General features: G+C 38.2%; 1 protein-coding gene across 2 annotated transcripts in view; it reads right to left on the reverse strand.

The window, feature by feature from the left end:
- Nucleotides 1-14,806, reverse strand: part of LOC121508363 (centrosomal protein of 95 kDa-like) — a 29,951-nt gene extending 15,145 nt beyond the window's left edge. The window contains exons 1-12 of one of the 2 annotated variants that reach the window (XM_041785160.1): nucleotides 14,634-14,806; nucleotides 13,443-13,571; nucleotides 12,413-12,520; nucleotides 12,081-12,191; nucleotides 9,837-9,957; nucleotides 6,171-6,289; nucleotides 5,487-5,692; nucleotides 3,225-3,294; nucleotides 2,389-2,456; nucleotides 1,423-1,607; nucleotides 1,182-1,305; nucleotides 880-982 (exon numbers count right to left, since the gene is read on the reverse strand). In XM_041785160.1, coding sequence (XP_041641094.1) covers nucleotides 880-982; nucleotides 1,182-1,305; nucleotides 1,423-1,607; nucleotides 2,389-2,456; nucleotides 3,225-3,294; nucleotides 5,487-5,692; nucleotides 6,171-6,289; nucleotides 9,837-9,957; nucleotides 12,081-12,191; nucleotides 12,413-12,520; nucleotides 13,443-13,571; nucleotides 14,634-14,658 — 1,369 coding nt within the window. In that variant the 5' untranslated portion in view covers nucleotides 14,659-14,806. Of the gene's footprint in view, nucleotides 1-879; nucleotides 983-1,181; nucleotides 1,309-1,422; nucleotides 1,608-2,388; nucleotides 2,457-3,224; nucleotides 3,295-5,486; nucleotides 5,693-6,170; nucleotides 6,290-9,836; nucleotides 9,958-12,080; nucleotides 12,192-12,412; nucleotides 12,521-13,442; nucleotides 13,572-14,633 lie in introns of both variants that reach the window. The other variant, XM_041785161.1, reaches the window with a different exon arrangement.
- Nucleotides 14,807-15,151: the final 345 nt, after the last annotated feature.

The raw sequence follows: 15,151 nt of genomic DNA on the forward strand, positions 1-15,151 counted from the left end.
TGAACTCCATCCTTGTTTAATGTTTTACTTATTGTAGATTTGTCAAAACAAATGTTAGAATGTACCAGATACTTCTGTAAGTCTTTAGCTGACACTCTAGGATTCTTCTTCACCTCACTGAGCATTCTGCACTGTGCTCTTGCAGTCATCTTTACAGGACGACTACACATAGGGAGAGTAGCAACAGTGCTGAACTTTCTCCATTTGTAGACAGTCTGTCTTACCGTGGACACATGAACATCAAGGCTTTTACAGATACTTTTGTAACCCTTTCCAGCTTCATGCAAGTCAACAATTCTTGATCGTAGGTCTTCTGAGAGCTCTTTTGTGCCAGGCATGGTACACATCAGGCAATGCATCTTGAGAACAGCAAATTTGAAAACTGGTATGTGTTTTTTATAGGGAAGGGCAGCTTTAAACAACACATCCAATCTCATCACATTGATTGGACTCCAGGTTGGCTGACTCCTGGCTCCAATTAGCTCTTTGACAAGTTATGAGCCTAGAGGTTCACATACTTTTTCCACTCTGCACTGTGAATGTTTACATTTTTTGTTTGATAAAAACTTTTTTTTTTGTGCGGTATTAGTTTAAGCAGACTGTGTTTTTCTATTGTTGTGACTTAGATGAAGATCAGAACACATTTTATGACCAATTTATGCAGAAATCCAAGAAATCCCAAAGGGTTCACATACTTTTTCTTGCAACTGTATGTGAAATTAATCCCTGATACCAAAACTGGGTTTACTTTTTAGAAAACACATCTTATGGTGTGCCATTTCTATTGAACCGTCCTTTATTCAAACCAATAAGTAAGCAGCAAGACTGAAGATCAATATTTGATATATTTAATATGTTGAACTTATCGTGTATGTATACCTGTTTGCTGACACTCCATTACACTGTCATCGTGGTGGGACTGCTTGTCTTCTTCTGTGACTTCACTGAACTCTCCAGTTTCATTCAGAACTCGTTTTAGCATCTGAAAGAATCAACAGGATAATTCATATATTTAAACAGTACCCGTTGCTTTCAGAAGTCTTAGAAATACTCTCTGGGCATCTTCTGAAGCCTATGTTATATACAGTAAATAAAAATAACCTACCAGGACTCCCTGTAAAGCAGAATTGAATCATTAATGACATAAAGCTTCAGTTTCTGTTCAAAATGTGCACACACACCTCATCGAGTTCCTCAAGTCGATGGGAGAGATTCTCAGAAATGAGATGTAGCTCCTCCTCTGCTTTCCTGTTCCTTTGTCTGCGATATGACAGAGCATCCTCAAATTCTTCCTCCTCCAACCTGCTACTGTTCAACGACAGAATAACGCTGAACTGCCTCATCTCCACTGCATATAATATGACTATTAAGGACCTTTTAATCCTCTGCTTCATGCCCTTCTCAGGAGCTACCCTGTCTTACCAGTTGTCAATCCGCTCTTTGGGACCTATCCCTCTGTCCTGTTGCGAGAGGCTCATATCCTCCCTATCCTCTTCTTCAGTGTCTGGAGGAGAAGGTGTTGTGGCCGCCATCTCATCCTGCAGGGTAAGGAAGAGCACATCTGGCTGGGTGCGAAATAAAACCCTCCTGGGACCGCCGTTTGTTGGCTGAGATAAGACAAAAAGGAAATTTAGTGAATGTGATTGACAAGAAATGAGAGGAAATAGAAAAACAAAACAGGAGAAGAAGAAGAAAGAAGTAGAAAGAATCAACACTTGAGTTTTAATCTATCAAACTTCTTAAAACATGGGTACAAACATGGAAAATTACGGGCTACAAATGTCAAAACAGAACATGACAGATACCATAGTATTCAGAATAAAAGTTGGCCCAGTATTATAAACCCCAATCTATTTTGAAATATCCCAAAGGGGAGGTTTAAATCATCTTTCTGTTTGACAATCTCATTTGGAAAAGTCCACAACGTTCAGTTTTTGTGCAGCTGTGTTGCTCTTTTAATACCACCTGTTTTTACTGTATGGCAGATGCTGGGGGGGGGTACTCCTAATGCTGCAGCCATTAGACAAGCTGCACGTCATATGAAGGCAGCAGGGCAAAGTCCTGACCTATACTTATAAATTCACTTCCTTTATTGTATTATTTTAAATGTTACACCCTTTTGTCTGACTGTTATCAATTGGACCTTTTCCCAGAAATACCTAGTCTAAAATAACTGATATTCAAACCAGATCATCGTGTCACAGAGAGAGATCCAAACATGTCCACACAGGATAAAGGTGTCCGTAAAAAAATGACACAAGTAGGGGTGCACCGATTGCAATTTTCTGGCTGATCACCGATCTTTAAAAAGCCTGACCTGCCGATTCCGATTTTGGCCAATCGATCGGTGCACCCCTAGATACAAGTGAAGGCTTGTTGCTCTCTCACCTCGAGTGCCTCTGCTTCTGTTTCCGCCTCGACTCTTTGAAGATCAGGCAGAGACCTCTCACTCACAGCTGGAAAATGAGAACAGCATGGCATCACAAACTAAATACCATTTTAATCTACACACAGGCAAAACAATTACATTTGAAGAACAACTGTCAATATCCAGTCACAACCAACATTTTAATCAAATGGAGTCAGGTTTTAAAATATTATGATCTTTATAGAAGAGTTTAAAGCCTGCTGTAAACTTCTGTGTTGAATCAATTCTGTAGTGACCTATGTTGCCATAAACATTCCATACTTGGGCGCTGGTGTGTCTGCTTCGCTCTACAATACTCTGCCAAAATACTAGTCAGCAGTGCAGTTCCTATGGTAGTTAGAACTCCAGTTCCTGGTCCTGTGATTTTCTTTGTCAGCCTGCATATGTGAGACCACGGAAGCTGAAACTGAGTATATTATGTTTGAGCCAGTAAGTACTGATCAGCAGCTAATTTATTACAGTTCCTGCAAAGAGGAAAAGAAAGGAGATGGTGGAAGAAACAGAGCATATGGCTACTGGAGTAGTTGTGGAAGAGGCTGGGGATTTAAAAAAACAAAAAAAACTTGTTCAACGACATGGATGAGGAAATACAGCTCAAACTTTTTAGGTGTGACAAATTGGTTTGTCATCTGTAGCTTTTTTATACTCCACACAATATGCATCTGTGTTGGTTCAGGCCTACATGAACATACTGTGTGTGCAAACATCTTTGATTCAAAGCAGAATTATGACTCAAGATTAACAAATGAAACAGTTGTAACGCCTGGCATTTTGTTCTGGTAGTTATTTTACTCACCAGGAGGATGGAAAAGTGGGGGAGACCGTGGTCCATTTGTCAAAACAGTCTCAGCTACGTGCACAGAAGTCTGTGGGATTAAAAAAATAAATAAATAAAAAATAAAAAATAAAGACAGAGGGAGAAAGAATTACTGGGCGAATAATGCAAAAACAGCCACCTCACTACAATGGGGCTGTTGAATACTGGATATTTTTTGCTGCTCTTAAAAGAAGTTTTTCTAAAAATGTGACAAAAAGGGTATCCAAACAGAGCAGACACAAGACTTTAAGGACATATTGACCCTGGTAAAGGTTTAAATAATTCCATGGTATAGAAGATAATTGTATAGGTAGAGATTGGCTTCAAAAGTTCAATATCTTCAATTTCTGATGATAATTACAGCTTATATATCAGCCTTATGTATTGGCAGTATTCACCATATCTGGCCATAAATACTGGCAAAATGTACAACCATCAGGTATAGGTGGTTGCGTAGGCAGCCACACTCAAGATGGCCCATCGTGAGCCCTAAATATTTTGAATAACATAAAAAAATAAAATATAACAACTACCAGACGGTCTTCCTCCCTCTCTCAGCTCAGCTTGACTCGGCTTCTCTTTGCACTGGAGACATTTGTTTTTTGTTGTTGTTGTTTAAAAAAAAAAAAAAAAAAAAAAAGTGCATGTATCTAGTAAAGAGTGATTAACCGAGTTTCATGACATGAACAACAGCTCAATTGTAGTTTATTCTGAGACCGCTGAACATGCTTCCACACTGCAAGATATCAACATACTGTCTGTCAGTACATACCTGGTGGGACTGTAAGGTATGAGACACTTCTGATATGAGCTTCATATGCATATTGTATTGGCTGAAAAATGAGTTTGGAAATATTAGCATATCTGATACCAGCAAAAGTCCAATGTCTTGCATCCCTTGTTATGAAGCCGAGGAGCTGTAGATTAGAACGCTGCGGTGAAAGTGACCTATCTCTGGTTTCTGTACATGTTCATTTGACTTTCTGTATGAGGCCTAAAACATGTAGAAAAACAATCAGGGCTGCTACATACTATTTACATCAAATCTAAGACATTTTGAAACCATTTAAGGACCTAAATACAGAAAAAATATGTTTTTTGCTTCTGTGGTTTTGGTTTGGTTGTGGTTTGGTTTTGGTTCTGTGTTTTGTTGCTTCTGCTTTCATCGGGATTGGGATTACTGTCATCTTAAGTTTCATTTTCTTGCAAGACACCTTAAAATCATTGCTTGCTCCTACTATTAACTCTCTGTATTTTTCATCCTGATGCCAAATTTCCTTCAAACTGCTTCTCCCATCATCATCTTTTTCTTCTTTCCACTGCCGTTATTGCAGTTTGTGAATGTGAGCATTACACACTGCCTTAAAGGCTCTAATGTTGTGAATTGGGGCAGAACAATTTTGGGAAAAAAAAACAAAACAACAACAACAACCAACCAAACAAACAAAACAACAACAATAAACGGAATAATGATAACTGTGATTTTGATATCATTTGTGGTATCAAGGAGTGATTAACATCATTTTCCTTTGAAAGTGTATAAACATGATTGATGAGTATATTTTTTGCAATCTCTGCAGTAACAAAGATAATTTAGTATTTCATTGGTGTATAAATGTGCACAAGAACATCTCTGCTGTAAATATTTAAATCAAAATGATACTTGAAATGGATCTTTGATACTCAGCCCTGGGGTGAATTGTCACCTAAACAAACAAATCCACTAAAGAAATTCCATCTTACACTCACTAGACAATGCAATCTGATAAAGGAGCCCAGGCATGGCTAAATCCAAGTGCCATGTAAAATTCTGGACCTTACAATCTTGACTACCATAATATCATAAAAAAATGACTTTTTTTTATGGTATTACATTTCAATAATTCAATTCAAGAAGTTTTAAGGATCTGCAGGAACCTTCAATATCAACTTGTATTTATAAAAAAAGAAAAATGTTTTGTGATACAATTTTCTCATGGTTGCAGGCCTTTCTCTACCAGAAAATTTGAATTCATCAGTGAAAGACTGGACTTGAAAAGCAATCAAACTTAATACAACTGGGTCCCGTTTAAGCATAATTTCAATAAAAAAGAAAGGAAGTCTTGTATTTCTGCCTCTAAAGTAAAGGTTTCATCACTCTTTGGACTTTGAGAGGATAACAAAGTTTGCATGTCTCTTTAAAGGCTATACAAATATCAGATTAAGTACTTTACACGTCTCCCTGCTGTAATGTAAGGGTACCTCTGCTGTGACAGGAGCAGCATCCTCTCCCTCGTGATCTTGGCTGATGACGGCAGCTGTGGGGGATTGTCTGGAGGAGGGTGGGTCTGCGAAAGGTCTTTGTAGTGTGTTACTCTGGTTGGGGGGCTGCAGAGCGACAGCTGAGTGCACTGGTTCAGTCGGTAGAGCATCAGAGGGCTCAGGAAGGCCGGAGGTGTGGGCTGCATCTGAGGTTTGGGAAGAAGAAGCCAGTCATTAGACGTTAAGGTAAAACTAAATAAGGTTAAAAAGAATCACAATTATCAAGTACATCAGTGTATAAATGATTATAGTTTACAGTCAAAACAACAACTGATATCAATACCTTCACCGGTGTAATTTCTGCCAGATTAGATTTTTGCAACGCCATCATCACTGGTTTAAACACGAGTTATGTGCAGTTACAAAGAAGTAAGACTTACTAAATAATTTTTTGGGTGATATTAAGCTCAGCGCCTGAATTTGCATTTAAATGCGTTATCTCTTAATTTTAGTTGAGAGAAGAAAATGAAGTGATAGGCCATTTCAGCTATACCTACAACAAGGTAGATCAGGGATTTGAAATAGATGTTTTTACTCTCTGCATAAAAACAAGAATTTATTCCACATAACCTAAAAACAAGTGTCAATTGGTTAAGATAAAGAGGCTGCATTTGTGTTTCTTACCTTCTTGTTTGGCTGTGAATGTACGTGCAGAAACTCCCAGTCCAATGAGCTCACTAGATGACCCCTTCTCATCAGCGATCCAGGAGTGGAGGGAATGTTTACTGGAATGGACAGTAGACCTGAAAGATACATAAATTTAATTCATGAAACAATTATGTGTTTTCAAAGTGATCATTAAGTACATGGTATCAAAGACAATTTCACTGATGATGTATGTCATCTACTGTGAGTTTATAGTATATCCATATAGTCTTTTAATGGCAGGGTTGCTGTTAGAAAGAGTTGTTTATAGTCTTTGTTGAAATTATCTCAGCTAGAGTATTAAATAGATAACTCAACCGCTACATAACTCTGCTAAGCAAAGAATGAACTAGTATCAACTTACAATATGATCCAATGTTGATAAAAATAAAAATGTAGACTTTTCACAACTTCCTCTATAAAACTGAATGTTTGAAAATTTCAAGAATTTATTACACCAGCAGTATCAAAGCATTCCTCTTACCACATAGTAAAAATAGTGATTTAAAGGCACACTGAGCTGCAGGTACGCTCATGTATGACAGCTACCCTTTTACCTGTAAATATTTAGACTGTGGCTAGGTTGTGTTCCTGTTGTGTCAACAGGATGTCGGTCCTGATCTGCAGTGAAGGTGAAAACTGTCTGAGTCATGTGCGACAAACCTGACCCTCTTTGTTTTGTTTTGTATTGGTTTATGGGAAAGTTTAAAACAAACATAAAGGTTAATGATTGTTGAATTTGTCAACCCATTTATGAATTCTTTTCACTGTATTCCCACATGCTGCCTTTTGAAATACTCTTACAACAGTCTTCAAATATGTACATTATAAAAAAGAACATACAGATTTACCAGTAAATTAGGGCTGTTGGACCATCAAATTTTAAAATTCTGATTAATCTCCATCTTTTGAAATTTCCACTACTTTGCATGATTTTTCTTTCTTTCTTTTTTTTTTAATTTTAGGAATGTTGTACTGTCTTAAACTAAGGGTAATTGACCTGCTGTTTGGGCACACACCTGCTTTTTTATAAGAAAATAAGGAACTTAACATAAACACTAACACCTTAAAACTTTTACCAGTACTGTCAAAAAATGTGATTAATTCTGATTAATTAATCAGAAGGGAATATGTGACTGGACAGACACTGCATGTCAATTAATCACACTCGAACATCACAATCTCAGATTGATTATAAAGGGGGAAATTTGACCTCAGTCTCTCCTCCAGTGTCTGTCTGTATCTACAACGATATGTATGTCTTTTCTCTTTAATATAAATGATACTGTTTAAAAGGCTTGTTAAAAGTTCCCATGCAGAAACACATTATTTCAGACCATTTTATAACTATTATCATTTAATCAATCCCTCTCATACACTACATTGCCAAAAGTATTCACTTACCCATCCAAAGAATTGAAATCAGGTGTTCCAATCACTTCCATGTCCACAGGTGTATGAAATCAAGCACCTAGGCATGCAGACTGTTTCTACAAACATTTGTGAAACAAGGGTCGCTCTCAGGAGCTCAGTGAGTTCCAGCGTGGTACTGTGATAGGATGCCACCTGTGCAACAAGTCCAGTTGTGAAATTTCCTCGCACCTAAATATTCCACAGTCAACTGTCAGTGGTATTATAACAAAGTGGAGGCGATTGGGAACAACAGCAACTCAGCCACAAAGTGGTAGGCCACGTAAAATTACGGTCTGGGGTCAGCGGATGCTGAGGCGCATAGTGTGCAGAGGTCGCCAACTTTCTGCAGAGTCAATCGGTACAGACCTCCAAACTTCATGTGGCCTTCAGATCAGCTCAAGAACAGTGCATAGAGAGCTTCATGGAATGGGTTTCCATGGCCGAGCAGCTGCATCCAAGCCATACATCACTGAGTGCAATGCATAGCGTCAGATGCAGTGGTGTAAAGCACGCTGCCACTGGACTCTAAAGCAGTGGAGACGCGTTCTCTGGAGTGACAAATCACACTTCTCCATCTGGCAATCTGATAGACGAGTCTGGGTGTAGTGGTTGCCAGGAGAACAGTACTTGTCTGACTGCATTGTGCCAAGTGTAAGGTTTGGTGGAGGGGGGATTATGGTGTGGGATTGTTTTTCAGGAGCTGGGCTTGGCCCCTTAGTTCCAGTGAAAGGAACTCTGAATGCTTCGGCATACCAAGAGATTTTGGACAATTCCACGCTCTCAACTTTGTGGAAACAGTTGGGGATGGCCCCTTCTTGTTCCAACATGACTGTGCACCAGTGCACAAAGTAAGGTCCATAAAGACATGGATGAGAGAGTTTGGTGTGGATGAACTTGACTGGCCTGCACAGAGTCCCGACCTCAAACCTGATAAGACTAACCTTGCAAAGCAGATGGATACACCTGTTTCCGTGTTTCTCACTGGAAAAACCATCTTGCAAAGCTCCCGTCTAACCATTTGGGCCCGGTTAGAAAGTGACAGGACCAATCAGCAACGAGGGGCAGTTCTTTCAGACGAAGCAGAGTCGTGACATAAACAAGCAGCAACAACAAGCCGTGCAATTATGGTGTAAGAGATTAGCATGGATGCTGCTAAAGTGCCAGTTCTATCAGAACTTGACGACATTTCTTCCTTAAAAGAAGAACAAAGAACAGCAGTGAGTTGTTTTCTTTCCAAAGACGACAAAAGTCGTGTACTGACATGTCTATAGTCGCCATGGTTTGCGTTATCCCTCTGTAGCTGCGCACTTCGGTCGCGGCTATGTCACGTGTTTTGTTGCTCCAATTGGCCCTTAAAGATGTGACAGACAGAACGTTCATCCAATCACACTCCAAGTTTTTTCAAATCATCTGCCCTTTCCCAAATGCTTAGTTTCAAAGGTTTTCCAGATGGATGTGTGAAACAAATCCCTCTGGCATGTCAGGTTACAATAGAACACCTTTGGGATGAATTAGAGCGTTGACTGGGAGCAAGGCCTTCTCGGCCAACATCTGTTTGTGACCTCACAAATGCGCCTCTGGAAGAATGGTCAAAAATTCCCATAAACACACTCCTAAACTTTGTGGAAAGCCTTCCTAGAAGAGTTGAAGCTGTTAAAGCTACAAAGGGTGGACCGACGTAATATTAAACCCTATGGATTAAGAATGGGATGTCACTTAAGTTCACATGGGAGTCAAGGCAGGACAGCCAATACTTTTGGCAATATAGTGTATATTAAGTATTACAAATTCACTTTATCAAAGCAGGGCTAAATTCTCATCTAAAAGGCTGTTGCAGTCTATTTCATGGACATTATCTCAGACAGTGGCACAGCTTAAATGGCTAGGGTAATTGTTGGTGGATCACCTGTGAAAAGTTCAAAACATCTGCCAAAATACACCTGAGCTGCTTGGAACTATATACAATTAATTGCGTTAATTTAATTAAAAAGCCTATATTTAAGTAGATTAATTTTTAACTGATTGAAACCCCTCATTTAATCTACTGAATGTTAAATAAGATGATTGTAGCAGAATGCATACAAAAAAACAGCAATGAAAGGGTAGTACCATAGACATCTGGGTTACAAAATTACACATAGAGAGTACTTGTTAAGTAATTTCTAAAGCAATGTACTTGAAAAAATGTATTCAATAATGTTTGACATCAAGGCCTCCAGGAGGAGCACTTACTCTTCACTAGAAGACGATTGTGCCCACTCTTTTTCAGTCTCTTTATGCTCTGTGGCATCAGCGCTTGGTGGTTCCTTGGTTTCACTGGTTGCATCCTCAGTAACACTGTGGTTTAGTTCCTCTGAAAAACACAAGAACATCATGATGACTCAGCAGGGAACACACTAAAAAGAAAGCAGTAATAGTGATTTCATATTGTACTGGAAGAGAAACAAACACACATGGCCTTTAATTCAGCAAAATCCCAACTTTTAAACAATTAAAATAAACCCAAAAGACTCAGAAAAGTCTGATAAAAAAAACTGAGGTAACTCTGAGACTTTAACACAGAAGTAAAACTTTGCACAACATCAACTCTGTTCCAACTAAGCTAAAGCAATAAAGCAGAAACACAACCTGTCACAGTAAGACGCAGATCACACAATGTCTGATTAATAAACATTTCAGCCACAAACACTCTGCAAACATCAGTTAGCCATTATTAACCCTTAAAAATGTCAGAAGAACACATTCTGGTTGTTTATTGAAGCTTTTTGAAACTTGCATCTTTTGTAAGTGCAGACACTGTAGTAAACTACTAATTACTATTTGGCAGTAGTGAGAGGGTGAGCCCCCACCACAAAGGCACGCTCATTCCTGCCAAACAAAGAGGGCAAACTGTTCAGTCCTCGACCAGCTGGTCTTTAATTGGATTGGGGACGGTTCATGCCCAATGACAAACAAGAAACCTCACCTTCTCAGAGACCAACGCTGTGCTGCAGTCAGTGAGAATAACATGCTAGAGGCTATCATGACGATGGCACTGCAGCCACTCTCCTGTAAAGCCATGTCATGATAACGTCAGGGATATCACGATACAATTCACTCCCTTTTTACCACAGTTATAGCACTGGTTCCACTGAAACGCTTAGCCTTACCAGTGTTGGGTAGCATTACTTTTTAAACTAACTTGGTAGATTACGGCGTTATATGTTGAGAAAGGTTATTTGTTACGTTACTGCTTTACCTACTTCTAAACCTAACACGTTAGAGTTACTTAGGTTTCACCATGGTGCTGTTCTTGTTCTTGTGATTTTACTTCCAGTACTGGATTACTTTTATTTAAATGTAACTAATAACGGGATTACTTGAGTTGTAAAACGTTACAACAAAAAAGTAATCTGAGTACTTTAACAGATTACTTTGTAACGCGTTACCCCCAACACTGATCCTTACTTGTTTTTTGTAAAGAAACTAGATTGAAGTTGAATAAGGAATAAAAGCACATTTTATCATTTCACAAAAAAAGTTAATTTCTTAAGAAACTTCAGTATTAACAGCAATTAATTTAGACCCATAGTTAGTGTATTAATTTAAAAAAAAATGTGACTAATTGCATATTTTCTTGTCTCTTTCAGCACACTTTAGTTAACCCACCGCAACATCTCTTATTTTACATTGCAGACACAGCAATGTTAAAGAAATCCACCACTGCTTTTTAATGACACATTTCAGCTTAAAAACTCAGACAGCTCAGTGGACACGTCCAGAGTAATCTAAATCTTGTGTTATCAAGCATATATTTTGTGATGTTCACTTATTTCTTTTTAAACCCCACTAGTTCTTTTTTCTGTAGTTAAATTAATTATATAGCCCTTGATCTACATGAAGTTTCTCATTTTATTTTCAAAATAAAAGCAGGCCTATATCCAAACAGAAGTCAATTACCTTTAGTTTAAGACAGTTAAGAAAAATCTGAAATGAAGCAAAAACCGTTTTAAATGCAAAATAGCAAAAATTGAAAATGTGGAGATTGCAATTCAAAATTTTAACTGTTTGACGATCCTACTTTTTTAAGTTTTATTTTTTGTCTTCATAAATATCACTAATTATTTTAAATTTGAGATTGCATAAGTAGTTTTGTAAATTATTAAAACTTGTTTCAAAGATTTGTATTGTTCCTTATTTGTATAGATATTTTATTGGATCTTAAGGTCTTGTCCGTAGTTAACATAACTGAAATGTGATGCTGGTCCTTATGATCTCAGATTTTTTTTTTTCGTTTCCATTTGTTCACTTTAAAAAAGAAAAAAATTAAGCTTGTTTTGGTTCTAATATTGTCACATTACCATTAATTTTAAAGTGCCTTTTGGGTTTCTTGAGCAGTTATCTTCCTTATCAAGCATTTGAAACTTTTTCGTACTTTTCATAACAAAAAATGAAAGCAAACTAAAACAAAAGTAGAGGTTCTACTTTTCTGCCTACCACCATTTTGTGATTCCTCACTGATCTCCTCCTTAAGGTATTCCAAGAGACCGTCAAAGATTTCCAAGAGATTCTTGATGGACTCTCTGTCCCCTCTGACGACATTTTCTCCTGAGAACAAACAGCCATTTTCAACATTATAATCAGTAAGCATCAGTTTCTTTACTGGAGAAAATTGTGAATTGAATTATCCCTCTGTTTCAGCAGCCCCCTTAGGGAAATAAAGAAAATCCTTGGGTCATACCACCTAAAACAGTTAACCCAAGACAGAGCCGAATGTAGCAGAGAATAAAACCCCCTTTAATGCTGTTGAAAGTGAAAAAGTTTATTACCTGTAATATGTGAAAGACTGATTTGAAGGTAATCCAAGGAAAGGGAATCAATCACAGACTGAACATTATGGACATCATCCTCTTGACTGCATGGAGCTGCTATATAATCTACAAAGATGCAAAAAATTAGACTGCAGAAACAATCAACAGTACAAAACGTTGAGAAACATGCACTCACACACTTCCTGGAACGTGTTCAGCCATAGCTTTAGCCCTTTCCTCTACTTAATACTCCTGGAAACAAGCTCAACAACATTAAAAGTCTCGTGTTAGCATGTTTGGTGGTCTTTGGAAGCATTCCTGACATGCTAAGCACTCAAGAGATCATGTGGAAATGTAAAACCTATAGCTTGTTAACATACAGTGATATGAATATCAGGAAGAGAATGTTATTGAATTTTTAGAGCTACAAATCGTCATCATTGATTTGTCTTGCAATATTAATCTCTTCACCATTTTCAGTAATGGTAAGGTGATATAGTATGAAATGGAATACAGTGTTACTGATTGTTCTGTTGCTCAAATCAACACTTTATAAAGTTTCAGTGATCACTGCATTAGGGTTGTCACAATACAAGATTGTTTTTATTTCTTATCAGATGATATTGTTTGAGGATGCATAGGTTTAACATTGGCTAAATGACGCAGCATGAACAGATATCATTTATCAATGTCTATCTGTTATGTCTGATCAGTTTTTAAGCGAACATTTGGTGTATGTAGCTACTGAATCAAATAAGAGGGTTGTTACATGGCAAAATAAGAGGGAAATGTTGACATATTAGGCATAACACCGAAAGAAGTATTGATGTTGGCCCTAATTTTCATCAAATGGAGCATTTCCAATATTGAAGCCTATTTTAGTAACAGAGCAGCAAAACAGAAGTCTTAGGCATCCACTGTTGAGTATTTTTTTTTCTAATGGCCTAAATTTCTAAAATTGCAGAGTTCATTTAATTTAATTTTTGTACCCTAAATGATTGACTAACCCTTGGTGCTGAAAAGTAGTAGATCTGTGTCATGCTCTTACCTGGAACTTTTTCCCCCAAGATGTTCTCGTACAGAGCAACGAAAGCGCTTGCATCACAGTCAGTGAGTTTCCTGAGCCTCAGGTTTAAGTGACACTTGCTGAGCAACTCATTTGCCACATCTACCCAATCTGTAACAACACACAGCAATAGTTATGCTCTTGTCTAGATGTCATTTCCAGTTTAAAGGGCATAATAAAATAATTTCAAGGCTACAAAAAGTTGTCAAGTAAATATAAAAATAGAGTACTGACGAAGTTAAGCAGAATCAAATCCTACTTCTTCACTTAGAGAAGATAAAACACCAATGAAAGATGAAGACATACTTCAAAGAGTAAGCAGGATTTGTCGATATCTAATGGTTATTCATTCACAAATTAGGTTACGCTTTATATCCAGGGGTCAAAAGGACGTTATTGATAATGAATATCTATCAATGGCAAACGTCTGTTTCAGGGCGTATAGTCATCTCTTATAAACTTTTACGGCTCAGTATGACTGCACAAGAGACAAACCTTAGTGCTTTACATTATTTCTTCAAACATTACAGGTGTTACGGTTGGACTAGTGACTGTGTTAACCGGTGACTTTCGACCGAATACGTCTGTCGTGGAAGTAAGGACGGGTGTTAAAGACGAACAGTGTACCTGCGAATGACCCTATTTATGTTTCTGTCAACCTAAAAATGAACTCATTATTTGTGTATTAAAATTCAAAAGACAATAAAGAGGCATTCGCGAGGACACTATGTTTCCAGTATGTGCTGTGCTACGTCAACGATATGACACATTCACCTGAGAGTCGCTACTTAACACGGTCACTCTTTCAACCGATACACCGGTAACTTCAGAGTTTGACGAAACTTTAACCGACTGCTGCCAAGAACAACTGTCCTCGTCAGGTTACAGAAATGGTGAGTTTTACTGTACCAGAACTTTGCCAGTTAACTCAAAAGTAGCTAGCTAACTATGCTAACTCGGTCCTCCCACTGTAATGAAAATACGGCGTGGACAATGAGCTCTCCAATTCATTGAATAAATACATCATTAATAAGTATCCGGACTCGTGAGAAGACCGACTGTGCCGATAGGAAACCGTCAATTGCCTGGCATCTCGCTAACATTTGCTGAAGTTAGCGTTACGTGTCGTTAGCCTTCCCCAGACTGGAGCACCAAGTCTGGGCTGACTCTTACCTCTCTCTCCCTCCTGGGTTCCCATGAAACAATTGTCGATGAGAGGCAGCCACAGCTAAAATCCGCTGACTAGCCTCTAAAGGGTCCGATAAGTTCTGGATAGATGGGGTCAGTTGGGGTGTTGTTATGGGTTTCAGTAACGTAAACGGGGAGAAGGAACTGTCGGTTCTCATTTCAAACAGTAGGCTTCTTTGATTGGACGAGACACCCATTCCTTTGTTTCCGGAAGTTCCATCTTAGGGTGCGTACCGCCCTCTGCTGTCCCATGTGTGTAAATACAGGCGGGGAGAATTTTTCTTGTTCTTTGAATGTCGGACTGATTCAAATAAATTTAAACTGCATTTAAGAATGATCCTATTCGCTAAATCGCCTGATAGCTGTTTAGAAGCGCTAGTTTTGGGGCTGTTATATTGTACCAAATTCCTGTGAGTCGGTTTTAATTCAAAAATAGTTTATTTTGGTGCCTTGTTAGCGTTTAAAAATTACACGTTTAATATGTTGAAATAAAGAATAACCTA

Source organism: Cheilinus undulatus, linkage group 4, assembly GCF_018320785.1.
Source record: "Cheilinus undulatus linkage group 4, ASM1832078v1, whole genome shotgun sequence".
NCBI lineage: Eukaryota > Metazoa > Chordata > Actinopteri > Labriformes > Labridae > Cheilinus > Cheilinus undulatus.